Below are 27,355 nucleotides of genomic sequence, written 5' to 3'. Positions count from 1 at the left end.
CCCTGGCTTGATGGTATTTGCTGGGCCATGAGTTTACAGATTGTAGTTCATAATTCTGCGGCTGATGGTCCACAATACCTCCTGGATGCCCAGTTTTGATTTGTTAGATCTGTTTGAAACCTGTCCCATTTAGCATGGTGGTCGTGCTGCTCAACACAATGGAGGGTATCGTTGATGTTAAGACGGTGCTTTGTCTCCATGTTGGCTGTGTGATGGTCACTCCTAATACTGTCATGGACAGATGCATCTATGACAATTCGATTGGTGAGGATGAGGTCACGTTGTTTTTTCCCTCTTGTTAGTTTCTTCCCCACAACCCGAAAACCCAGCCTCGCATTTTTGTCTTTTCGGGCTTGGTCCGGAATGGTGCTACTGAGCCACTCTTTGTGATGGAAATTGAAAACTCCTACCCAGTGTACATGCTGTACCCATGTCACTTTCCATGCTTCTTCCAAGTGATATTCAATATAGAGGAGTATTGATTCATCAGCCGAGTAGGGGAGAGAAGTGATTGTAGGTGGTAATCAGAAGGAGGTTTCTTTGCCCGTGTTTGACCTGATGCCATGAGACTTCATGGGACCAGAGTCAAAGTTGGGAACTCTTAGGACACCTCCCTTGCGATTGTAGAGGACTGCGTTGCCAAATGTGGAGGGTCTGTCCTTTTGGAGGGAGGGACATAGCCAGGGATAACGATGATGGCGGTGTTTAGGACATATTTATAGAATCATACCTTATGGACAATGTCAGGCTGTTGCTCAACTAGTCTGAGACAGCGCTCTCTCAATCTTGGTGCATTCGAGGTTAGCGAGGAGCATTTGGATGGTTTGACAGGACTGGGTTTGCAGTTTACTTTCCTGGTGCCTTGGTCGTTGCTGGGAGATTCAAATTGTTTCATTCCTCCTTGTCGACTTTCTCGCAGTTGGATACGATTGGCTGGTTTGCTCAGAGGGCATTTAAGAGTCAACTTTCAAAGTCATGTAAGCATATCTAACCTCTTAGTTGCATCTATACTCTTTGCCTGAGTCACTTGCCATGGTAGTTAATTCCACATTCTTACCACTCTTGATAATGCCGTTTCTTCTGAATTCCCTTTTTGAGCTTTTCATAATTATATTTCTCTTTATGGCCTCAGGTTTTCTCTTCTCACAAGCAGAAACACTCTCTGTGCAAACTAACAACAGCCTATCCTAATTTAAAATAGCTCAGTAATGTCACCCCTCAACCATTTCACCCATAGAAATGAGACCCAGCCAGTTTATTCTTTTCAGTTACTCATAGTCTTGCTGAGCCATCAGAAGGCTTTGCTAAAAATCAGCATCTGTGATTGTCTGATGGTAAGCCGTTCTGGAGATGGAATACACAAAGGAAATTATTGCTGCAGCAATTGGAAAATAATCCTGCAACTTCTCTTCCCAAAACCTCAAGTTCTTCTGCAAGAAAATATTTATATGCTATTTTAAGATGCAATAGCCTCGTACCCACGCAATCAGAAATTTGGAAGTCTAGGTGCTCAAACCATTAAAACCCAGCAGGCAAGCACAAAAGGAATGTTGGCCTCCGTGTCAAGGGGCTGGGATACAAAGGGGAGAAATGCTTCAGTTACACAGACCCTTGGTCGGGGCTCACCTGGAGTACTGGGTTTGGTTTTGAGCACTGCACTTCAGGAGAGATATTTTGGCCTTGAAGGGAGCATGAATAATTCATCCGATTGATACCAGAGCTTCAAATTAGGAAGAGAAGACGAGTTTCGTAAATTTGGCTTGTGACCCTTGAGTCAAGGAATTGGGGGAACTGATTGAGGTGTTTAAGATGTTCAAGGATTTGATTGGGTTAAATACTGTCCCGTTGTTGCTCGAGAATATGGGGACATGAACTTTAAATTGAGATGTTTAAGGATGAAATCAGGATAATCTGGAACACCACCATAAAGGCTGTAGCTGCGGGAACAGTTGCAGCTTTCATTACTAAAATGCAGATTTTTGTTGGAGTTAGGGTATGAAGGGATGTGGAACAAAGGTGGGTAAATGCATTTTCTAATGCAAGTCAGCCATGATCTAATGGGAGAATGCCTGAAGTGCTGCATAGCCTGTTCCTGCACATTTTGTTCCATGGTTAAACCATTATATGCAAACAATTTTTCATTAAGAAATGTCTCCGAACTCTTTCTCTTTCTCCCCCCCCCCCCCCCCCCCCCCCCCCATAAAAATCCTCAATGCCTCTTTGTGACGTTTTTGCGTGAACATCCTCCCAATGGTGAAATTATTGCAGGAAACTGCGAAAAGGAAGAAAATGAACAAGCAGTGGTTTTCTCCTTGACAAATGTTTGTTCCTCTTCAAAACAGGGAAAAGCCGTGCTTCTGTGTGACAAGCTGACAGATGGCACTTTCCTTGTGCACCACTTTCTTTCTTTTTATCTCAAAGGTGAGTGATTTTCCTTTCTTTGGGGGTAACATTGAGCTGGATGTGTATTGGAGTGTTGCAGTATTGAGTGTATTGTTTACAGACCATGAACTGTTGCTTCACTGAAGATGCAACTTGCACACTGTTTGACATTGATGTCACTCGCATGAGATGGATTGATATTTGACAAACAAGGTGATCAGGCGCTTTGGGGGATAAGCTTTGGGGGGGGGGGGTCGAGTAAGCCAGACCACAATATTCAACCAGGCATCAAATAACTACTTAACCCTTCACTTTGCTTGTTAAACTGTATGAATGGCAATCTGATCATTTGTAGAATCATAGAACCCTACAGTTCAGAAGGAGGCCACTTGGTCCGTCAAGTCTTCAACCCTTCGGAAGACCACTCTACCTAGACCCAGTGACCCCACACAACTCTCGGACGCTTGGGGGCAATTTTACATGGCCAATCCACCTAACCTGCACCTCATTGGATTGGGGGAGGAAACCAGAGCACTCGCAGGAGACCTACGCAGACATGGAGAGAATGTGCAAACTCCACACAGTCAGTCGACCAAGGTTGGAATTGATGCCTAGGACTGAATGATGCCTTTGGCTTGCTAAATATTATTGGATCAACATATTTCTAATTATACCACCAGCCTTCCATTAAAATACCTACCAATTGTTGGGTAAATTAAGTCTTCCCATTCATCAAAGGTCAAATAACATGGTCATGAACTAACAATTTGGAGCCAACTAAACAGTAAACTTTAAACGTTGAATATGTAAATAGATTGTTTTTATTCATTCTCGGTATGAGGGTGTTGCTGGCAAGGCCAGAATTTATTGTCCATTCCTAATTGCCCATGAGAAAGTAATTAAGTGGGTTACTCACCCATTTCACAGTTTACTGACCAGAAAATCAGCTTCAGTGATTTTGTTTGAAGAATAAACGTTGGCTTCTGTTATTTTTACACTACGTTTGTGTGGGTCTGGAGTCCGCTACAGCTCAGACTGGATAAGGATGGCAAATCTCCGTAACAAAATAACACGAGTGAATCAATTCATTTTTTTCAACAGTCTGATAGTTTCGCAGGCACCATGTCTGATGCTAGCTTTTCATTCCAGATTTCCTGACGAACTGAATTTAATTAATAAACTACTGTCACGATATTTCAGCTTTCAAGTCCAGATTGCTACAGTATTCCAAATCTCTGAATGACTTGTCCAGCTCCAGCAAAACCGTGCTGTTGCACCCTTACGTTATTACTGATATGGGATTATTCAATATTGAGTTAGCGATAAAATAAGGTCGAGGTTACAAATGTTACAATTAATCCACAGTGCTTTGGCTATTAACTGATTGACTTACAGATATAAATGTGCGATATTAGATGACTTGGATGACAAGTTGACAGCATTGAATAGCTTGTGTTTTGAATTCAACCCTGCACTTATAGCTACCTATATTTCCTGAATTTATCGTCTAAAAATGTTCAGGTTAGGTAGATTGGCCATGCTAAATTTGTCCTTGGTGTGGAAAGATGGGTTACAGGGGATAAGGTGGGGGTCGGGGTTGTGTGCCCTCTCAGAGGTTCGGTGCAAACTCAATGGACCGAATGGCCTCTTTCTGAACTCAGGATTTTACGATCCACAAAAAAAGACTACATCATAGTTATGAAATGTAGGCCAGACCAGGTAAGTACGGAGTGAACCAGACGTGTTTTAACAACAGTTGACAATGGTTTCATGGTCACCTTTAGACTTCTAATTCCAGATTATTATTGAATTCAAATTTCACCATCTGCCATGGTGGGATTCTAACCCAGGACCCCAGAGCATGCCTCTGGGTCCCTGGATTACTAGTCCAGTGACAATACCACTATGCCACGGTCTCCCCAAGTATTTTATTTGGGGCGGTAAGAATCCCAAAGCCTGCTCCAATGGGACAGACAGACAGGGGCTTGGCTCTCCCAAATTGATTGTTTTATTACTGGGCTGCTAACATCCAAAACATTTGGGGCCAAATGGAGGCTCTCTCTCTTGCACTATTTCTCCTCTCCTTGCCATAGTTACTGCACCATTGCCCTTTTCACCTACTAGATTTGCCTCGAACCCAGTGGTGTGCGCCTTTCTTTGGATTTTGAAAGTTTTAAAAAAATAAATTCAAGATGAATTCAAAATGTTTAAACTTTTTAAGCTCTCTTGGAACCATTAAATATCGAAACACCATATTTCAAATAGTTTCATTTTCAATGCCAGAGGTATTAACTGCCAGTAATTAACACTTATCATTTGGAATATAGTGAGCTGTTTTGGGACTGGTATGTAAGGAAGGATGTGTTGGCCTTGGAGGGGTCCCAGATGAGGTTAGCAAGAATGATCCTGGGAATGAAGTCACAGAATCCCTACAGTGGAGAAGGAGGCCATTCTGCCCATTAAATCTGCACTGACCCTCTGAAAGAGCACCCTATCTAAGCCCACACCCTACGCTATCCCATCACGCAATAACCCCCACCACGCAATAACCCCCACCTAACCTTTTGGACACTAAGGGGCAATTTAGCCTGGCCAATCCACCTAACATGTACATCTTTGGACTGTGGGAGGAAACCTGAGCACCCCGAGGAAACCCATGCAAACACAGGGAGAACGTGCAGACTCCACAGATAATTGTCCAAGGCTGGAATTGAACCCGTGTCCCTGACGCTGTGAGGCATCAGTGCTAGCCACTGCACCACCGTGCCACCCTGAGAGAAGATTTTAAAGCATGTTTTGGGAGTGGTGTTTGGAAACACTCGCGTGACAATCACCTGGAGTGATTTTCAGGAGACATTCACTTGGGGTTCAGAATGGAGAGTGTTTCTGGCTGTAGGGATTCGATTCTAGATACTACGGGACTTTGCTAGATAGCTTTTGGGTGTATTTGTCTACTTTTGGCACAGATTCGAGCTCCGAATATACTTGGATCGACTTGGTGACAACAGTATAATGGGTGGAGTAAGAGTGGGATTCACATCCTTCATGGGATGATGCATTACAATTAATGGTCTGATGGATTGGAATGGCTTTGTCTGCAGTCAAGTAATTTTCCACAACCTGGTCCTGTAGTAAAACGAACTACAAGGAGAAATTATAGACAATAGGAGCCTTTAGGGAGTATCCAAGCAAACATTTTCCTCAATAAACTAGGTGAGGGTCCATGGTAGAGTAGCTTAACCATAGAAGGATGGATTTTGATCAAGTGAATAACCTTTTTTATTCATGCTTATCCTTTTCATTACTCTAGCATATGGGGCAGCACGGTGGCACAGTGGTTAGCATTGCTGCCTCAGTCCTGGAAACTCGGGTTCAATTCCAGCCTTGGGTGACTGGGTGGTGTTTGCACTTTCTCCCTGTGTCTGTGTGCGTTTCATCCAGGTACTCTGGTTTCCTCCCATGGTCCAAAGACGTGCAGGTTAGGTGAATTAGCCATGCTAAATTGATCCTTGGTGTCCCAAAGGTTAGGTGGGGTTACGGGGTAGGGTGTGGGTCTAGGTACGGTGCTCTTCAGGAGAGTCAATGTAGAATTGATGGGCCGAATTGCCTCCTTCTGCACTGTAGGGATTTTATGATATTTGTATGATTCACATACCTGAATTATCCCGGGAAGCTGGTACAGTTGGTTCTGGTCCCATCTCACAAATTGGGCAGGACATTCAAAAAAGGACCCTCAATTTTCCATAGCTGCTCACTACCCAAAGATGCCTACTGGAAACTTTTCCACTGTTTACAGTCTGACCAGTTTCTTGCAATCTGAGCCCATTTGACAAGCAAGTATTAAAAAGACCAGTCTGTATTGTACATTCCAGATGGTATATCTGATTGTTTATACTTTACACCAGCCTACTCTCACTCTAATGTCCCCTTTTCCTCTTGTATACATCAACGCTCTGTTGAGATGATTGATGCTTTGACCACTCCACATGTCAAGAAATTCCTTCTATATTCTTTCTTTGATTTGTTTGTGGCCTCTTGTTCTGGATTCAACCATAAGTTTCTCCATTTAACCCTGCCAAAGTGCTTCATAATTTTAAAGGTTTCTGTCGAGTCTCCTGATATTTATTTGACTATGTTAGAGAAGAAAATCCTGGGACACAGGCAAGAACAAGCCAGTCCTCATTTGTTTTGTACAACTTGTATATATTGGGTATGACTAATTGGAATTCTGACTTCGATGCAGTGTTGGATTTCTGTAAGGGTGTGCTTTGTTTAACTTGTCACTAGATTTCTGTAGAGTTAATGGAAGACGGAAAATGATGATTTGGGGAGTCAACTTATCCTGAGAGAGCATTTTGGGGAAATCGAGAGTAGAAACCCAGTTTAAATTACGCAGCTTGTTTTTTTAAAAAAGTACTTAGCGTGATGTTTGTTTTTCAGGAGGTTGCAAAGTTTGCTTTCTTGGCCTGGTCCAGTCTTTTAATCATTACAACCTCGTTGCCCAAAAGCTGGTAAGTATGGAACATAGCGGGGCTTGTTCATTTGTATGGTGTTTATTGAAGATAATTTAATGCTACATTAAGTGTATATTTTAAATTTTTACCACTGTTTTTCTGTTTTTGTACGTTTCTAATATTATATCCACAACTAAGTTTGTCATACTAACAGGGACAATGGGGCGGAGCAAATGTGCTGAATGGTTGATTATGAACTAATACTGCTTTGGTCATCTGTATTCCTTATGTGATGACTCCCTCTTGACTATCCAGCACTTCCTTGGTCGTCTTCAGCTTTTTGTTCCAACAATAACTATGAGGAGCTCATAGATTTTGTCACTAACATTGACACCATCTGATCAGCTGCCTCTACCATGTGCCCCCCGCCCACCCTGCTACCTGTGAGGTCACACCCTATTTTATTTCTCCTGTCTTCCTTCATACTTTTTCTGTTCTTCTTCATTAGATCCTCCTCCTGCCTGAACCCAATTCCCACTAAACTCCTGATCAACCCACTCCTGGTTCCCACGTTCGCTGGTGTGAACGCAAGTTCGCAAATGACACCCTGTGTGATTGTCACAAAGGCAAACCCATCAATACTCACACTTCTTGTCCTGATTCAGACATTGGCACAATTTACCACACCATCCTCCTTCAATGCCTCTTCACTTTCGGCCAGTTAACTGTGTGGATTTTATAAGTTAGAACGTAGAACATACAGTGCAGAAGGAGACCATTCGACCCATCGAGTCTGCACCGACCCACTTAAGCCCTTACTTCCACCCTATCCCCGTAACCCAATAACCCCTCCTCCTAACCTTTTTGGTCACTAAGGGCAATTTATCATGGCCAATCCACTTAATCGGCACATATTTGGACTGTGGGAGGAAACCCATGCAGACACGAGGAAAATGTGCAGACTCCGCACAGCCAGTGAACCAGTGGGGAATCGAACCTGGGACCCTGGCGCTGTGAAGCCACAGTGCTAGCCACTTGTGCTACTGTGCTGCCCACATGGTAGCACAAGTTGTAATGTCTTCTCTTGCTGCTCCCACACCATTGCTTCTTGGTGTCCGCCAAGGTTCTATTCTTTCTCCCTCCTATTTCTCATCTACATGCTTTGCCTTGATAACATCATCCGATATTGCACCATTCATTTTTACATGTACGTTGACGACCACTGGCTCTACCTAACTACCACCTCTCTGGACTCCTCCTTTGTTAAATTATCATAACTGGTTCTCTAACAACCACTGCTGGGTGAGCAAAAATTTCCTCCAATTCATTATTGGAAAGAATGAAGCCACTGTTATTGGTCCCTGTGTGAAACTTTGTTCCTCTTCCCTGGGAACAGTCCGAGACACAATTAATATGTTTGCAATCTGTTGTCCCATTTGAATCGGAGATGAACTTCTGGCCACATATTTCTGCCATCGCTAAAATTGCTTACATCCATCTCTGCTACGTTGTCCCATCTCGGCTGAACTCTGTTGAAATCCTCAATCCCTTTGTTACACCTGAACTTGACTATTCCAACACAGTCCTGGTTTGCCTCCCACTGTGAACCTGAGGTCATCAAAATTCTGCTTACCTATCTTTTAACTTGCACCAAGTCCTGTCTTCCTGTTACCCCTGTGCTCAGTGACTTGCATTGGCTTTTGATTCAGCAATGCCTTGATTCTAAAATTCTCAAATCTCTCCATGGCCTTGCCCATCCCTATCTCTGTGATTTGCTGAAGCCCCATCAAATTCTGGCATCTTGAGCATCCCCGATTTTAATCACTCAATTTTTGGTGGATGCACCGTCAGTTTATTGGGCCCCAAGGTCTGGAATTTCCTCTCTAATGCTTTCTGCCTCACTTCCTTTGAAACACCTGTTTGATACAACTTCTGACTTACTATTTCCTTTTGTAGCTCATTGTTGTATTTAGTTTTATAATCGACTTGGGATGTTTTGTTACAGAGGTGCGTTACAAATAAGTTGTTCTAGTGTGGACTCAAGGTTATAGAAGGTATAACCAAAGTTGTAATACCTTGTGTTACAGGGAGTTCATCTATCTGCAGCCAGAGAAAAAGGACAGCTAGTGTTTCTGGAAGGACTCCGGTCTTCGCTTGATCTCATACTTAATAACGGGCAGGAAAGTGCATCACAAATACCATCACCGTTGCAGTTTCTAAGGTAAGGGACCTGAGTAATGTTGTAAATTGTGACATACAGTTTTGTGGATTATGATTCTTACTTCAGGGAGTTGTAGAAATTGGAGTTCTCAATTAATTCTAGTTCTTTTGACTTCCCTTAGTAATTACGTTTCTCAGATAGAAGAACAGGAAATGCATAATGCAGTCCAAGGATGTGCAGGTAGGTAGACTGGCCACACTGAATTGCCCCTTGGTGTCCAATGGTTAGGTGGGGTTACAGGGATGGGGCAGGTGGTTGGGCTTGGGTAGGTTGCTCTCTTTTTATTTTTGGAAGGTCGGAGCAGACTCGCTGGGCCAAATGGCTGCCTCCTGCACAGCAGGGATTCCAAAGGGGCTGTCAGCACCTGAAATTTGTAGTATTGCTTGAAGCACTTTTTCAAGAAGGTACTCCCTATTACACCTGATGACTGATTGTTCTCTATGGAAGAGAACCTGTTTACCTGACCCAGCCTGGCCTAAATTAACTCCAGTTTTTTGCCAGCTTGGTTGACTTAACTGTGCTCTGAATTGCACCTTGAACATTATTTAGTTGCATTAAAATCATACGACCATCAAGAGAAGCCGTAAATGTCAGTCTTAATAGCAATGCCCATGTCCGTCCTGAGAAGGAATAAAAAGAAACACAACGCCCATGTGTCCAAAGCATCTTAAGTAGTCTGATGTCTGTCTGTTAGTCTGGTTTGGTAAGGCCACTGTCTTTAGTAAAGATTCTAATAATCTGAGAACTGTTGAGATGAGACAATAGTTGTAACTGCTCATAGATATGAGCTCCATTTACCATCTTTTTTTAAACTACATTTAAGATCTCACACTGCTGTGGTGGGATTCAAATGCAAAATCTCAGAATTATTCATTCGGGCCTCGGGACTACTTCATCGGTGAGAATTGGAAAAACAGTGAGGCTGCCCCCCCCCCCCCCCCCCCCCCCCCCCCCTTCCCTGAGCTCTGTGTTCTCAGCCCCATGGGAGATAGAACTTTCAGGGATGCCAGTCTTTTTATCTGTGACAGCATTATTGGCCTTGGGTTTTAACAGTTGTGTGAATACTGTTATCTGGTAATTGAAACATAGCTCTTGAGAGCAGCGGTCAATGTTAAAGTCTGTGCCAGAGCCTTGTCCTGTTGACTATGTAGAGAACGCCCTTGAAAAGAGAGGGACTGTAGACGTGAGACATTGGGAGACTGACACAATGGTTAAAATGTATCTGCTGGCCACGGCAGTATGAAGAATGTATGAAAGGTAGTTAAACATTTTTTGTGGACTGTTTCATTTTTTTAAATCAAATTTTAAAATGTAAAACCTTTCACGATCTCTGGATGTTTCAAAATGCTTTACAACCAATTAAATACTTTTAAAAATATATATATATATATATATATATTTCTATTCTCCTTTTGCACATTTTCTCCCAAATGTAAACCCGAAAATAAACAATCATCATTAACGAATGCAATGTCAATCCCCATATCAATATCCATGATCCCATCCTCCCACCAAACCTCCAAACATTAGCATGTTAACATAAACAAGTAACAAAAAGGAATCCGGAGTCACCCATAGTCACCATTAACACATACAGTCCCAGCCACACCCCCCCCCCCCCCCCCCCCCCCCCCCCCAAAATATTCAATGTAATCCAAAGTGCATAATGAATAACGCCCATGAATTGTAGAACCCCTTCATCCTTCCCCTCAGTTCAAATTTGACCTTTTCAAGAGTCAAGAATTACAGCAAGTCATCGCCGCCCCTCCACCGTAACAGGATCCGCCTTCGGACAATCAACGAGGTGAAGGCTACAACATCTGCCTCTGCGCCCATTTCCAACCCTGGCTGGTCCGACACCCCAAATATGGCCTCCCGAGGGCCCGGGTCCAGTTTCACGTGCACCACTTTAGAGATTACCCTAACACCTCTGTCCAATAATCCTCCAGCTTTAGACAGGACCAAAACATATGAACGTGGTTTGCGGGGCCCCTCCTGCAACGTTCACACACATTTTCTACCCCCTCAAAGAGCCGGCTCATCCTCTCCCTTGAAGGTGTGCTCTACATACCACCCTCAGCTGTATCAGCCCCAACCTTGCACACGAGGTGGCGGCGTTCACCCTCCAGAGCTCCTCACACCAGAACTCCTCCATACCCTCTCCCAACTCTTCCTCCCACTTTGCCTTGATCCCTTCCAGCAGCGTCTTCTCTTCCAAAATAGTCCCGTAAAGCACTGACGCTACCACCTTTTCCAGTCCCCCTGTCGTCAGCAACTCCTCCAGCAATATGGAAGCCGGCTCTATGGGGAGCTCTGTATCTGCTTTCTGGCAATGCTTTGAATCTGCATGTATCTAAATATTTCCCACTGCACCACCCATACTTCGCTCTCACCTCTTTCAATCCTGCAAAACAGGTGGCATGTGATGCAGTGGTTAGGACTGGGACTACGGCACTGAGGACCCGGGTTCGAATCCTGGCCCTGGGTCACTGTCCATGTGGAGTTTGCATATTCTCCCCATGTCTACGTGGGTTTCACGCCGACAACTCAAAATATGCAGGTTAGGTGGGGCAGCAGGGTAGCATGGTGGTTAGCATAAATGCTTCACAGCTCCAGGGTCCCAGGTTCGATTCCCGGTTGGGTCACTGTCTGTGTGGAGTCTGCACGTCCTCCCCCTGTGTGCGTGGGTTTCCTCCGGGTGCTCCGGTTTCCTCCCACAGTCCAAAGATGTGCGGGTTAGGTGGATTGGCCATGCTAAATTGCCCGTAGTGTCCTAATAAATGTAAGGTTAAGGGGGGGATTGTTGGGTTACGGGTATAGGGTGGATATGTGGGTTTGGGTAGGGTGATCATGGCTCGGCACAACATTGAGGGCCGAAGGGCCTGTTCTGTGCTGTACTGTTCTAGGTTGATTGGCCACGCTAAATTGCCCCTTAATTGGAAATAAATATAAAATTGGGTACTCTAAAGTTTATTTTTAAATCCTGCAGAACGGCCCCCAATAAACAAATCTTCTAAGTGTCTTAATTCCTTTCTCCTCCCATCTCTGAAAATTTCCATCCCACTTCCCTGGCTCAAATTTATGGTTCCCCTGAATCGGCATTTCCCTTGACCCTGCCCCCAACCCGAAGTGTTGGCAAAACTGCCTCCAGAGTTTCAATGAAGCTATTATTACCGGACTCCCTGAGTATTTCCCCGGAGCTATCGGGAGCGGGGCTGTTGCCAGTGCTTTCGGTCCCGACTCCCTGCACAAACTCTCCACCATTCTGATGCACCGGGAATCAACCCCTCTGACCCAGCTCCGCACCTTCTCCACATTCGCCACCCAGTAATAATACATCAGGTTCGGAAGACCCAAACCCCCTGCCTGCCTTCCCCTCTGTAGTCGCACCTTTCAATTCTGGCCGCCTTCCCTCCCCAGCACGGTAGCATTGTGGATAGCGCAATCGCTTCACCGCTCCAGGGTCCCAGGTTCGATTCCGGCTTGGGTCACTGTCTGTGCGGAGTCTGCACATCCTCCCCGTGTGTGCGTGGGTTTCCTCCGGGTGCTCCGGTTTCCTCCCACAGTCCAAAGATGTGCAGGTTAGGTGGATTGGCCATGATAAATTGCCCTTCGTGTCCAAAATTGCCCTTAGTGTTGGGTGGGGTTACTGGGTTATGGGGATAGGAGGATGTGTTAACCTTGGGTAGGGTGCTTTTTCCAGGAGCCAGTGCAGACTCGATGGGCTGAATGGCAGTTCTTCTGCACTGTAAATTCTATGTATATGAACGAGGTACGAATTAAGTACTTTAAAAGTATAATCGCTATTCTGATATAGGAAGAGTGGAAGCTAATTTGCATATTAAATCCCATAAACGGCAATATGATTACCAGATCATCTCTGTTTCTGATGTTTGAGGGATAAATATTAATCAAATATTTTAACAAGTTATTGGTTCGTCATGTATTTAACAAAACAATTGATTTACAGAATGATGTTTCAGCTTGCCATGGCAGCATTTCTTTAGTAAATATTTTGTCTTCCAGCTCTCCCAATGCAAGTCTCCAGTGCCTCTATGACTTTGTTCGTGTATCACTACAGGAGACCAGTGAAACCACTTGGCGGTTTCCTGTGCTTATTATCGATGACCTCAGTGTCTTGCTCAGCCTGGGAGTGAGCCCTGTAAATATCATGAATTTCCTGCATTACTGCAGGGCTACAGTATGCTCAAAGTTCATGGTAAGTTTCTCCCCTGCTCCCTTATCAAATCTCCTGTAGGATGTTGCTGAGCCTGTTAGATTTTTGTGACAGTTCAGTGTCATCCTAGACATCCAAAAATGTACTGAACTTATTTTCACAACTTGATATGGTGGGAGTTTTACTTAAAACGTACTGAATTGCTAGCCCATTACCAATGCCAAATACATTGAATTAAGTAGCCATACAGCACAGAAACGGGCCATTTAGCACAGCGAGTCCACTCAAGCCCCCTTCCATCTTTCCTCGTAATTCTTTCAGCATAACCCTCTACAGTATTTACTTCTCCCTTGTGCTTATCTAGCCCCTCCCCTCAGTTAGGTATATCGGTACTATGTCACTCCCTGTGTTAGTAAGTTCCATATTCTAACTTCTACTCCAGCGAGCATAGGCCTAAACTGCTCAATGTCTCCTCATAAGATTCCAGTTTATTGCCCTCGTACTGAATTTGGAATTGAAGCATGCAGTCATGATCACTATTCCATAGGGAATCCTTTATTACAAGATAATTCGATAATCCCATGTCCTTACACAATACAAATTGTAAGTTGTACTTTAAGTCCTCAACTAATGCTCTCACTCAAACAATATTTTTGGGAAAATCATTTGTCTTGCAGGGAAATATAGTGACATTGGTGCATAACACAGAAGATTTAGAAGATGAAGAAAATAATTTTGTTGTCAAATCATTGAGTCACCAGTGCCACATGATATTACAGGTGGAAGGGTTGACTACTGGCTACTGTAAGGATATCCATGGTCAGGTATGACAGTTGCAATGATGCTTAAACAATTGGCTCCATTAATTACTGATTAATGTTTTTAAGGGCTATTATAAGCTATAGTCACATTTCACATACCAGTGATCTATAATCCTGCTGATTATTTTTCAGTTAAATTGAATTACTTCATAAATGACATATAGGTTTATAAGGCCTGATTCTTTCTGCAGGCTTATCAATTAATAATCTTTATTGTCACAAGTAGTCTTATATTAATACTGCAATGAAGTTACTGTGAAAACTCCGGCGCCTGTTCGGGTACATACGGAGAATTCAGAATATCCAATTTGCGTAACGGCATGTCTTTCGCGACATGTGGGAGGAAATCAGAGCACGCAGGGGAAACCCACGCAGACACATAGAGAATGTGGGACTCTGCACAGACAGTGACCCAAGCCGGGAATCGAACCTGGGACCTTGGCGCTGTGAAGCAACTACTGTGGTGCTGCGCTGCCCAATGTAGTGCAGTGATGGTGAAATCCTGAGCCATACAAGCCCGAAAGCACTGGGATCCTGGATCTGTGCTGAGTTGAAAGATCTTGCACGTTTTCCTCAGTGACAATTAAGTAGAAAGGGTTTTTTTTTTAAATGCTATAAATCCTATTCAATATTGAGTGATCCCTGGTGCAGTATGGTGAACAATGCAGCTGAATGATCAAAATTCTATCACTGTCCCAGCTCATGTAGGAAGAATGACTACCGGGGGGAAGAATACCTGATGGCTATTGTCATCTGTAATACTACCACCCAGTCCTTGTACTTCAACTGGGACTCAGCTGCATTTTCTGTCAGCCAGGCATAGACCCCTGTTTATATAGAAAATATCTCATGAAAGTGCATATCTGGAAATGGGGACCTTTCCCCAATCATTTAGGAAAGAGAGCAATGAGGGAATGTTCCCTAATATCTCAATACAGTTGATGTCATATTAAATATCTAGGAAATCCATAAATAGCTTTGGAGTGATTTGTAAACCTTGCATGACACTAGATTTGTATTGTCAGACCCAGTTGATGGGTGCCATGACAAGTCTCCCTGCACTTCCCTTCAGAGTTGATGCAGATCCTTATTCTGAGAAGATCCTGGAGGTTTTGAATTTATTGAATATAAATTACTATACACCAAAGCTAATGTGTAGTCTAAATGGGCCCTTGAATACTGGCAAATTTGCACCATACAAAAACTATGGGCATAAGCATGTGCTTCTTGAATTCTGAGTGACAATTCTTTAAAAAGATTTTTAAAAATCTCTCATGCATACAGTTGACGGTGACCTGTCGTTCCCCTTCGCCTGTCAAGTCTGAAAAGAATGTCAACAAAATCTTCCAGTACAAGATACAAGACAAAAATGTGACCTTTTTTGCTAGAGGAACCTCATCTGCCGTGCTGTAGGGAATTATTTTGGAATTGCTTCACTGACGTGAGGAGTGGAAATGACTCAACCTTTTGAAATACATATGAATCTAATTGGTTATGATGTGGGTGGAACAAGTATGAGATGTCTGGATTTCAAGTAGCGACTTCTTTGGGGTTCTTTCGATGCATGTGTATTTGGTCATTTATTTGCAAAGGGTGTAACAATTGTATTCAGTTGTTATATGTCACATTTGTAAGGCATAAATTCATCCACAAAGATTCATCTGCTAGATAAATTTTACAGTGCCGAACCGAGAATTTCTATTTTTGAACTCTGGAACTTTAATATTTCCATTTATTGACTCATATCCACGTAACTCAGTTTATTTCAGTATTCACCAGTTCAAACTGAGCAAAAGAAAATATTTTTTTTGTAAAAGTTTTATTGAGGTATTTATGATTTTATAACAGGAACTGAAGAAAGTGCACATACAAATATAAGCATAGTGCAAAGGCCGTCTTCCTCTCTCGCAGGTCCCACCTTTCTTGCACCCTAATCTAAATTAAACTAAACACCAACCCCTCCCGTCGGTTAATTTTCCCCAAAGAAGTCGACGAAAGGCTGCCACCTCTGGACGAACCCTAACGTTGACCCCCTCAGGGCAATCTTGATTTTCTCCAGACAGAGAAAGTGAGCCAGGTCTCTGACTGTGGGGCTTTGAATCCCTCCAAGCTAATAGTATCCGTCTCCGGGCTACCAGGGAAGCAAAGGCCAGAACGTCTGCCTCTTTCTCCTCCTGGATTCCCGGATCTTCTGACACTCTGGAAATCGCCACCTCTGGACTCGGTGCCACCCTTGTTTTTAACACTGTGGACATCCGCAAACCCCTGCCAGAATCACCTAAGCTTCAGGCATGCCCAGAACATATGAACATGGTTCGCTGGTCTTCCCGCACACCTTGCTTACCTGTCTTCTACCCCAAAGAACCTGCTCATCCGGGCCACAGTCATGTGAGCCCAGTGAACGACCTTAAACTGTATCAGGCTGAGCCTGGCATATGTGGACGCATTGACTCTACTCCATGCATCTGCCCAGAGACCATCCTCGATCTCCTCTCCTAACTCCTCTTCCCATTTGTGTTTCAGGTCCTCTGTCTGCGTTTTCTCTGACCCCATGAGTTCATTTTAAATGCCCAAAACCCCCCCCCCCCCCAACCCCCTTCTCCCATCCACATTCTGGAAACTACCCTGTCCTGTATCCCACTTGACGGTAAGAGCGGGAAGGTTGAAACCTGCCTGTGTGGGAAATCTCGCGCCTGCACGTACCTAAACTCATTTCCACCCGTCAATTCAAATTTCTCCTCCAGCTCCCTCAGGCTGGGAAAGCTCCCCTCTATAAACAGATCACCATCCGGTCCTGAGGCTTTACCCGACTGCATGGCCTTCAGCCCTTCTGCTATTTCTTCCATCCTAATCGGGGCCCTCAGCCCTTCCACCAACCCCTTGTCCACCTTCGGGAACCTCAGCCTTCCTAAGAATTGCCTCATCCCCTTCTAGCCAGCTGGGAGTTCCGACTAATATAGCCTGCTATAAAACTTCTTAAACGTTCTATTAACCCCTGCTGAATCTCCGACCAGGTTGCCATTCCAGTCCCTTGCTTTCCCAATCTCCCTGGCTGCCTCCCTCTTTCTGAGCTGCTGCGCACGCATTCTGCTGGCCACCTCTCCATATTCATAAATCACCCCTTGCCTTCCTCAGCTGTTCCACCTCCTTTCCTGTAGTTAACAAGCCAAACTCCGCCTGTAGCCTCCATCGTAACCTTAAAAGCCCTGCCTCTGGGGTCTCCGCATATCTCCTGTCGACCTGAAGTATTTCCCTTATTAATCGGTCCGTCTCTGCTCTGTCTACCTTCTCCCTGTAGGCCCGATCAAGATTAGCTCCCCTCTGACCACCACCTTCAGCGCTTCCCAGACCATTGCAGCCAAGACTTCCCCCCCCGTATCATTAACTTCCAGGTGTTCTGGATACATTTCTTCACCCGTCCGCACACCACTTCATCCGCTAACAGTCTGACATCAATCTCCAATGCAGGCGTTGGCCACCCTCGCTCACCCGTAGGTCCACCCAGTGCGGGGCATAATCCGAGACTATGATCGCTGAGTATTTAGTATCCACTACCCCTGTCAGTAAAGCCCTGTTCAGGATGGAAAAAGTCGATCCGTGAGTACACTTTATGCACGTGTGAGTAGAAAGAGAACTCCTTCACTCTCAGCCGCCCAAGCCTCCATGGGTTCACTGCCCCCATCTGCTCCATAAACCCCTTTAGTTCCTTTGCCATTCACGCTAACCATGATGTAACAGCCTCCCACATCCGCAACTATTCTTCCCGCCTCGAATGACACGCCTCTAGTCTTAGCGTCCAGCCCCCAGTGAAATACCTGTCCGACCCATCCCTTCCTTAATCTAATCTGATCGGTTGCTCTAATGTGCGTCTCCAACATTGCCACGTCCGCCTTCAATCCCCTCAAATGCATGAACACGCGTGTCTTCTTAACTGGCCCATTTAGACCTCTAACATCCCATGTGATCAGCCTGGGTGGGGAGCTTCTTGCCTCCCCCGTTGGCCAATCAGCCATCACCTTTGTTGGGTCAGTCTCCAATATGCAGCAGCCCCAGGATCAATGCAGAAGGCATACGGATATAGTCCAAAAACAAAAACTTTTTTAACATGAACTCTGCTGCAAAGTTCAAACACCTCAGTCCACTGCCAGCCCATCCTTCTGGCGAATTCCATCGTTTCCTCGGGCGACTCTAAAGTAGAAATGTTTCCCGGTTGAATTTTATAAGAAATATGCGGACCTGCTGGGCCCCCTGTTGGTCAGGACCTTTAACGAGACATGGGAGGGGCGTGTTCTGCCCATGACGATGTCTCGGGCACTAATCTCCCTGATCCTGAAGCGTGATAAGGACCCCTTGCAGTGTGGTTCATACAGGCCGATTTCACTGCTGAATGTAGACGGCAAGTTGCTGGCGAAGATCTTGGCCACTAGAATAGAGGCCTGTGTGCTGGGGGTGATACATGAAGATCAGATGGGTTTTGTGAAGGGGAGGCAGCTGAACACTAACGTGCGAAGGCTGCTAAATGTGATAATGCCGGCAGTAGAAGGAGAGGCGGAGATTGTGGTGGCATTGGATGCGGAGAAGGCCTTTGACAGGGTTGAGTGGGGGTACTTGTGGGAGGTGTTGGAAAGGTTCGGGTTTGGGGTGGGGTTTATTAAATGGGTGAGGTTGCTGTACGAGGCCCCGATGGCAAGTGTAGCGACAAATGGGAGGAGGTCCGAGTACTTCAGGCTCCACCGTGGGACGAGGCAGGGGTGCCCCCTATCCCCCTTGCTTTTTGCGCTGGCAATAGAGCCTCTTGCCATGGCTCTCAGGGAGTCGAGGTGGAGGGGTTTGGTGCAAGGGGGGGGGAGGAGCACCGAGTGTCGCTGTATGCAGACGACTTGCTGTTGTATGTAGCAGACCCGGTGGGGGGAATGCCAGAGGTGATGGAGATTCTTGCTGAGTTCGGGAGTTTCTCGGGCTATAAATTGAACCTGGGCAAGAGTGAGCTGTTTGTCGTGCACCCGGGAGATCAGGAGGAGGGGATTGGTAGGCTCCCGCTAAAGAGGGCAGTGAGGAGTTTTAGGTACCTGGGGGTTCAGGTGGCTCGGAGCTGGGGGACTCTGCACAAGCTCAATTTTACTAGGTTGGTGGAGGAGGAATTTAAAAGGTGGGACATGCTGCCGTTGTCGTTGGCGGGTAGAGTACAGTCCGTTAAAATGACAGTGCTCCCGAGGTTTTTGTTTTTATTTCAGTGCCTCCCCATTTTCGTTCCGAGGGCCTTTTTTAGGAGGGTGAACAGCAGCATTCTGGGATTTGTTTGGGCGCATTGGACTCCGAGGGTAAGGAGGGTTTTTTTGGAGCAGAGCAGGGATAGAGGGGGGCTGGCTCTGCCCAACCTCTCTGGGTACTATTGGGCGGCTAATGTCTCGATGGTACATAATTGGGTAATGGAGGGGGAGGGGGCAGCATGGAAAAGGATAGAGATGGCATCCTGCGGAGGCACGAGCCTGAAGGCACTGGTAACGGCTCCGTTGCCGCTCCCTCCAACGAGGTACACCACGAGCCCGGTGGTGGCGGCCACCCTCAAAATTTGGGGGCAGTGGAGGTGACAGTGGGGGGTTCAGTGGAGACCCCGCTGCGGGGAAACCACCGGTTTGTCCCAGGGAACATGGATGGCGGGTTCCTGGGGTGGCACAGGGCAGGCATTAGGAAGTTGGGAGACCTGTTTATTGACGGGAGGTTCGCGAGCCTTGGTGAACTGGAGGAGAAGTTTGAGCTCCCCCCGGGGAATATGTTCAGGTACCTGCAGGTCAAGGCATTTGCTTGGCGACAGGTGGAGGGGTTCCCTTTGTTGCCCCCGCAGGGGGTAAGGGATAGGGTGCTTTTGGGGATGGGAAGGTGTCTGACATCTATCAGGTAATGCAGGAGGTGGGGGAGGCGTCGGTAGAGGAGCTGAAGGCTAAGTGGGAGGGGGAGCAGATTGAGGAGGGGACATGGGCGGATGCCCTGGAAAGGGTGAACTCCTCCTCTTCATGTGCGAGACTTAGTCTCATCCAGTTCAAGGTGCTGCACCGTGCCCACATGTCCGGATCTAGGATGAGTAGGTTCTTTGGGGGGGCGTCAGGTGTTCGGGGAGTCCAGCGAACCATGCCCATATGTTCTGGGCATGCCCGGCACTGGAGGAGTTCTGGAAGTGGGTGGCGGGGACGGTGTAGAGGGTGGTGAGATCCAGGGTCAAGCCAGGTTGGGGACTCGCAATATTTGGGGTTGGGGTGGAGCCGGGAGTGCAAGAGGCGAAAGAGGCCGATGTCTTGGCCTTTGCGTCCCTAGTAGCCCGGTGGAGGATCTTGCTGCAGTGGAAAGATGCGAGACCTCCAAGTGTGGAGACCTGGATTAATGACATGGCGGGATTCATTAAGTTGGAAAGGGTCAAGTTCGCCCTGAGGGGGTCGATATAAGGGTTCTTTAGGAGGTGGCAGCCTTTCCTCGACTTTCTGGCTCAACGATAAGGTACTAGGTCAGCAGCAGCAGCAACCAGGGGGCGGGGGGGGTTAGGGGGATAGTGTTTAAGTTAATTTGCTTATTGTTAATTTATTCTGTTGTTTATTGGGGGGGGTGGGGGGTTTGTTATATGCGTTGTTACGGGTGCCGGGGGTGTTTATTGTTATTGTATTGTTTCGTTGATATATATTTATCAAAAAATTTCAATAAAAATTATTTTTAAAATGTTTTTTTTTTAAGTTAAAATGTTGCTCTTCAGAAGTGACCCAAAGACATACAGCATACACCAGTCCAAATTTCACCTCCTTGAAAAGGGTCGACTTTATTCGGTTGAACCCTGCTCTTCTAGCTACGTCCACACTCTGATCTTGGGAGGTACGCAGGATGCTGTTCTCCCACTTACAGCTCTGTGTCTGCCTGGCTCATTAAAATACAGTCCTAGTCGTACCTGTGGAAACTCGCCACCCTGGAGGAGGGGGGGGGGGGGGGGGGGCTACCGCCTCCTTGCTAGCCCTGTTCACCTCCAAGGATGGGGTGAACGTCCCATCCCCCATTGGCTTCTCAAACATGTCCACTATATATGCCCAACATCCGCACCTTCGCACCCCTTCAGGAGACCAATGATTCTCATATTCTGCCAGTGGGATCTATTCTCTGGATCCTCCACGTTCTCCTGGAGCCTATTCTGCTGGTTTCTCAACATCCCCACCTCTAACTCCACCGCTGTTTGGTGTTACTCCTGCTCAGTCAGCGTCTTCTCCACTTTCTGGATCGCCCAATCTTGAGCATCCAGTCTATGTTCCAGCAGAGCGATCGATTCCTCAATCGGGTCCAAGCATTCCTGTTTCTGCTTGGCAAAGCCCTCTTGTATGAACTGCATCAACTGCTCTGTCGACCGCTGGGTTGTCGAGCCGGTCCTCCGCCATCCTTTCTCCCGCTGCAATTTCAACCCAGGCCTTCTCTGTTTGCCTATTTCTTCCTTTGCGAGCACTCCTGGTCTGCCTCTCCATGCACAGATGTAGGATTCCTCCTCACAATTACGTCCACCATCAATTTTCCGAGTAAAAACCGAGAAAAAATCGGGGAAAAGGTCCAAAGGGTGGGCTCGAGTGGGAGCCACCAAATGTGAGACCTACTCCTCCATGGCTGCCACCGGAAGTCCAAAAGAAAATGTTGCTGTATTGCTTTCTAAACCCTCATTTTCTCTTTCTTTCCTTTACCCACACTTTCAGCCTTCCCTTCTGAACAATCATCTTGTATTTTTTTAATGTATTCATGTACCGGTATTTTCTATTAAAGGAATAAATCAAGTTTCTGCAACAGTTCAAGTTCCTGGTGTCTAAGGCAGCCTTTGACACAAGTTAATTTATTAAGCAGTTGGCTGAGACCTATAGTAATGGATGAGCTATCAAAGCTTAGCCCTCTTGCAGCATGTGACAAGTGTTGCACTTGGTGTTGAAGTCATTGGGCATCTGATCAAACTAAACTGGGTTGACCAGGAAGGTGATTGTGGTTGTTGGAGGGAATTATCTCCGGCCTAGAATAGTGTTGCAGAACCACAGAATTGTTACTGCACTTCAAGTGGCCATTTGGCCCATTGTGTCTGCACTGGCTCACCAAAAGAGCAACATGGCTTTGTGCCTTTTTCCCATACCCCTACGCACCCTGCTCAGCTTAGTGATATTTTCAACGACTTCATCAATGACTTTCATTCTGTCTTAAATTCAGAGGAGGGGATATTCACTGATGAATATGCCGCATTCATTACAATTCACAACTTCTCAGATATGGAAGTCATTAATGAAATGAAATGAAAATCACTTCTTGTCACAAGTAGACTTCAACTGAATTTACTGTGAAAAGCCCCTAGTCACCACATTCCGTTGCCTGTTCAGGGAGGCTGGTACGGGAATTGAACCGTGCTTCTGGCTTGTCTTGGTGTGCTTTTGTAGCCACCTAAGATGGACACTGGGCTAACAAAATGGAGAACTGCTAAGGCTGTAGGGAGAAAACAGTCTTAGCCAGGACAAGCAGTTTGCAAAGGCTAATTAGCATTCTGCACGTATCGAAACTAGTTTATGGCCAGGTGCAAGATCTCAACCAAAGGTGTAAATAGCAAAACGCTTTGCATAGTAATGAGGTGATCAAGATCCAGGCCCACACAATAGCAACATTTGGGTTTGAATGGATACTTTGAGTGGACGCCCAGACGAAACGGCACCAGAAGTATCCATCACAAAAGACCCTAGAGACCACCCCACCCATCGAGAAGAGACCCTCAGATTGGGGGGGGGGGGGGGGGATTTGTAAGATATCGATTGGGAAATGACTCAATCGATACATGGCAGGTAAAGGCCCGCCCAGAAGAGGCACGGACATTGGGGGACCTATAAAGGTAGACCCCGCACATGGTTCTGTCTGTTGACTCCGGCTCAGGTCTGTTTTTGCTCCGGCCTCGCTGTCTGTTGTTGCTCCGGCTTACTGTTCTGACTCCGACTCCAGCCTCCAGATCCTGTCTTCCATCACCAGCCGTTGAGCACCAGCCATCGTTCAGTAAGTGCCAAACGACGCTCGCTACGTGACCCCGGCATTACCTATACTCTAGCCGACTATTAGAGAACAGAAGGTGCAGTCCGGAAAGGAACAAAGGCCTTGTCCCCTGACCTTGCTGGTTCCTACTTAGATAAGTATTTAGTCGTTTAAATAGTAGAAATAAGTATTAGTCTTTAGCGTATGCATGCGTATTTATTATATTTGTATAATAAATATCAATCGTTTGAACTTACTAATCGGTGTATAGTTTTATTACTTTGAACCTGACCTTGAAATACTTGTGAGGTGTCTATATACGGCACCTGGCGACTCCGAGCTGAAAATACACACACAGAGCTGTAGCAGTGTTAAGCACACGGCCTTTAAACGGAGGCGTGTTAATACACTCCAATAAACGCGTAATACACTCAAGTAAAACGTGCAACACTTTCAAAGCCAGCAACTTAGCCCTGTGCTAAGTCTAAGGCTGTGTTAAGGCTGTTCACTTTGAAGAACTGCAGCGTGGTGGCAGCACACGAGAAGGTTCTTGCACTTGAAAGAGCACTTCCCCAGGTGAGGGCCTGTCGTCTTATTGTTGAAATCCTGTTGAATGGTGTTTTGTCCATCCGGTCTGGTTCGGGGGAGGAGCCGGGCAGGGTATGTCTCTGAGCCCGATCCCTGGTGAGAAGTGGGAGACGAGTTCCCAATTTCAGGTTGAAAATTGGCTGTCATGCTTTGGTAACCGTGACCCGGAGGCTGCGTGCCTCAGATTCAATGGAACACAACATATCCTTGTCTTCAAGATCAGGGGTCAGTTTGGCCCACCAATCACTGACCCTTTATTGTCCTATTCTCAATGGGTGTTGTGATGGGCTGGAGATGGCTGAGCCGTGGCCTAGTCTGTGGACCGCCTATCCTAGAGAGATGGCATGGTAGACGTGGTGATGTCTCGGGCTTCAATCGTTGGAATCCTTGAGACCCTGAAGAGTGCTCGTTGATCTAGCTTCATCCTTTGTCTTCTCTTGCAACAGGGAAGATGTCTTCATCTTGCAAATTTCCCTGTGGTCCTTCTGTAATCGTGGACATCGCTCCCAGGTGATCATTTGTTGTCTTTTCTCCTGCAGAGAGGTGCAAAATGTGAGTGTGGTGGCCAGTTTTGTTGGTTATCCTAAGCCAGCAGAATTATATTGAGTCAATTGTGAGAATGTGATTTGTGCACAGTTTTACTATTGGTTATTGGGGAGGATGAGTAGAACTGGGGTGGTGGAGAGGGTTGGTTCAGTCCTCACTCAGATTGAGGATAGCCGCCAATTAGAGCGAATCTATTTCTGGTTTGGTTTTCTGTTCAGCAATTATTTATTTTGTTTCTTTTTAGGTTAGCGAATTTAAGAATTAATGTGTTTATCCTGCGACGGCCTGGGCAGATTTCTTTATCCTTGGGAGGGCTGGTTTCCTTCTGACTCTCCCTTGAGGTTTAGGTTTTTTTTCCCCTCTTTCTCTCCAGTTGGGGGTCTCTATCTTCCAGGGTGGGTTTGAAATGTGGCAGAGGCATTTGGCTCCCATTCCCTTGTTAGCTTTTTGGTCTTTTTGTTGAGATTGTCTCTCTGGGGCACCCTGTCGCTTTGATCATAACCTGTGTGTGTCACTGCCAGTCCCCTCTTCACATTTGTCTGGAATTACCTTATGTCTACCTGGGGCCCGGATTGGTATTTCACTGTGTTGTGCGGCCTGTATGTAACCCCTCTTAGGACTGTGGTTATTGCGCTTTTTCCTTTTGGTTTTGGAAGGATGAATATGCTCTTGGCTTCCACATGGGTGCAGATGGGTCTGGTGTCCAAAAAGGGGTCGGTGGTCTCTTTGGCGCTGCTGGAGTTGAGGGAGATGAGTGTTGGTGTGCACCCAACCATGGCACAGGAGGCTCATCATAATTTTCATGGTGATTGTGGGCCTGTGGGGCATGGGAGAGAATGGGCCGTTTTGTCATGTTTATATGACTTTACCCTGTCTATTCCAATTTTAAGAATACCCCTCGGTCTCATGAGGCTATATGATTACCTAATCTTGTCGAATGATTGTATCGCGCCGATTCTGATGTCATTTTCCTGTTCCACTCTGAACTCAGGTATGTTAAGCCCTATTGTGTAACTTTGTTGCGTAGTTCTGTAAAATCTCAAATGTTCTGTTTAAAAAGAAAAAAAAAAATCCACACCGACAGGGGTTGTAAATGGGGACATGCCTGCTCTATGTGCCACTAGCATCATCAAATCCTGAGCATCATGGGATCTGGAAGAGATGTTTGTTTTCACTGAATTCAAGTTTGAGTGTGACATGGTGTCCTCATTACTGCTCTGGTTGGTATCAGCTCAGGTCGGTACAGATCGTAAGCTGAACCTGGATCTTTTAGCTCTGAGCAGCCATCAGTCTGAACTGACTTATTGAGTAATGCTGGCTGCTGTGAGATTAACATCAAAAATTTGGCTAAACTGCAAATATTTTGACCGTGACTTTGCCTCAGTCATTCTCACTTTCCAGTAAAGGCAGCAGCACTGGAATTTTTAGTTTGCAGGTGTGGCACGTCATTCATGTTTGATGAAGGACATGTTGATGTAAGGAGTTTTATTCTCCAGCTATTTATTTTCAGCCCCATGAATGCACTGATCATTTATGACTTCACCCAAATTAGGCATTATGTGTTTGTTAGCCTTGACAGTGAATGACAGCAGACTTAACTATAGGGAATGCCACAACAAACTGCCATGATCTTCTGACGCCTGTCAATGACCATGTGTTTCTTCTCGTGACGAGTTGCTCGGTAATTTTTCCCCCTTTGGGGAAATGAGGATTATGAAGGTTGTGGGCTGTTGTTTTGGGTTGAAGCGTTTGCTGGGGAGGGCTTGCCTGATATGGACTGAGACAGTGGAAGGATTGAGGAAGTGAGCTGGGTGGTCATTGACACGTGGAAGCAAAAACCATGTAAATTGTGATCAAGGAGGGTTGATGAAGGAACTAACTTTGATCCAAGGAAGGATCCTAACTTTGGAGGTGATGAGAGGATTAAAGAGAAGTCAGTTGTTGAGATACCCTAGCTTTTGGGGGTGGGGGGGAAGGGAAAGTCAGGGAACCAAGAGGTGAAGGGATCAGTGGGAAGCGTAGCTGCTTAGGATTACAAAAAATCAAGAAAAGACAGAGCTCAGGAGAGGTTACGATAGTCCCCATCTCACAAAATATGACACAGTGTATGGAAAGGCTCAGTAAACCAAGGTCCACCACACTAAGAAAACAAAAAGGGACAGTCAATAGGGAATTAAAGGTGCTATATTTAAATGCCCGCAGTGTACGGAACAAGGTAGATGAGCTTGTGGCCCAGATTGTGACTGGCAGGTATGATGTGGTAGGCATCACAGAGACGTGGTTGCAGGGGGTTCAGGACTGGCAGTTAAACATCCAGGGATTTACAACCTATCGAAAAGACAGAGAGGTGGGTAGAGGGGGCGGGGTTGCCTTGTTAATTAGAAATGATATTAAATCAATAGCACTACACGACATAGGGTCAGACGATGTGGAGTCTGTGTGGGTAGAGTTGAGGAACCACAAAGGCAAAAAAACCATAATGGGAGTTATGTACAGGCCTCCTGACAGTGGTCAGGACCAGGGGCACAAAATGCACCACGAAATAGAAAGGGCATGTCAGAAAGGCAAGGTCACAGTGATCATGGGGGACTTCAATATGCAGGTGGACTGGGTAAATAATGTTGCCAGTGGACCCAAAGAAAGGGAATTCATTGAATGTTTACAGGATGGCTTTTTGGAACAGCTTGTGATGGAGCCCACGAGGGAACAGGCTATTCTGGACTTAGTGTTATGTAATGAGCCAGAATTGATAAAAGACCTTAAAGTAAGGGAACACTTAGGAAGCAGTGATCATAATATGGTAGAATTCAGGCTGCAATTTGAAAGAAAGAAGGTAGAATCAGATGTAAAGGTTTTACAGTTAAATAAAGGTAATTACAGGCGCATGAGGGAGGAACTGACGAAAATCGACTGGAAGCAGAGCCTAGTGGGAAAGACAGTAGAACAGCAATGGCAGGAGTTTCTGGGAGTAATTGAGGACACAGTGCAGAGGTTCATCCCAAAGAAAAGAAAGGTTATCAGAGGGAGGATTAGGCAGCCATGGCTGACAAAGGAAGTCAGGGAATGCATCAAGGCAAAAGAGAGAGCCTATAATGTGGCAAAGAGTAGTGGGAAGTCAGAAGATTGGGAAGGATACAAAGACAAACAGAGGATA

The 27,355-nt window shown here is 45.8% G+C and overlaps 1 protein-coding gene across 1 annotated transcript in view; it reads left to right on the top strand.

The window, feature by feature from the left end:
- The window catches only part of elp6 (elongator acetyltransferase complex subunit 6), a 16,369-nt gene extending 466 nt beyond the window's left edge, over positions 1–15,903 (top strand). The window contains exons 2-7 of the mRNA XM_038808859.1: positions 2,343–2,421; positions 6,823–6,893; positions 8,924–9,057; positions 13,084–13,276; positions 13,912–14,058; positions 15,340–15,903. Coding sequence (XP_038664787.1) covers positions 2,343–2,421; positions 6,823–6,893; positions 8,924–9,057; positions 13,084–13,276; positions 13,912–14,058; positions 15,340–15,468 — 753 coding nt within the window. The 3' untranslated portion in view covers positions 15,469–15,903. The remainder of the gene's footprint in view (positions 1–2,342; positions 2,422–6,822; positions 6,894–8,923; positions 9,058–13,083; positions 13,277–13,911; positions 14,059–15,339) is intronic.
- The last annotated feature ends 11,452 nt before the right edge of the window (positions 15,904–27,355 follow it).

This window comes from Scyliorhinus canicula, chromosome 10 (genome assembly GCF_902713615.1).
Source record: "Scyliorhinus canicula chromosome 10, sScyCan1.1, whole genome shotgun sequence".
NCBI classification, from domain to species: domain Eukaryota; kingdom Metazoa; phylum Chordata; class Chondrichthyes; order Carcharhiniformes; family Scyliorhinidae; genus Scyliorhinus; species Scyliorhinus canicula.
Note: the sequence above shows the minus strand (reverse complement) of the source record. Positions and strands in the feature narration are given on the sequence as shown.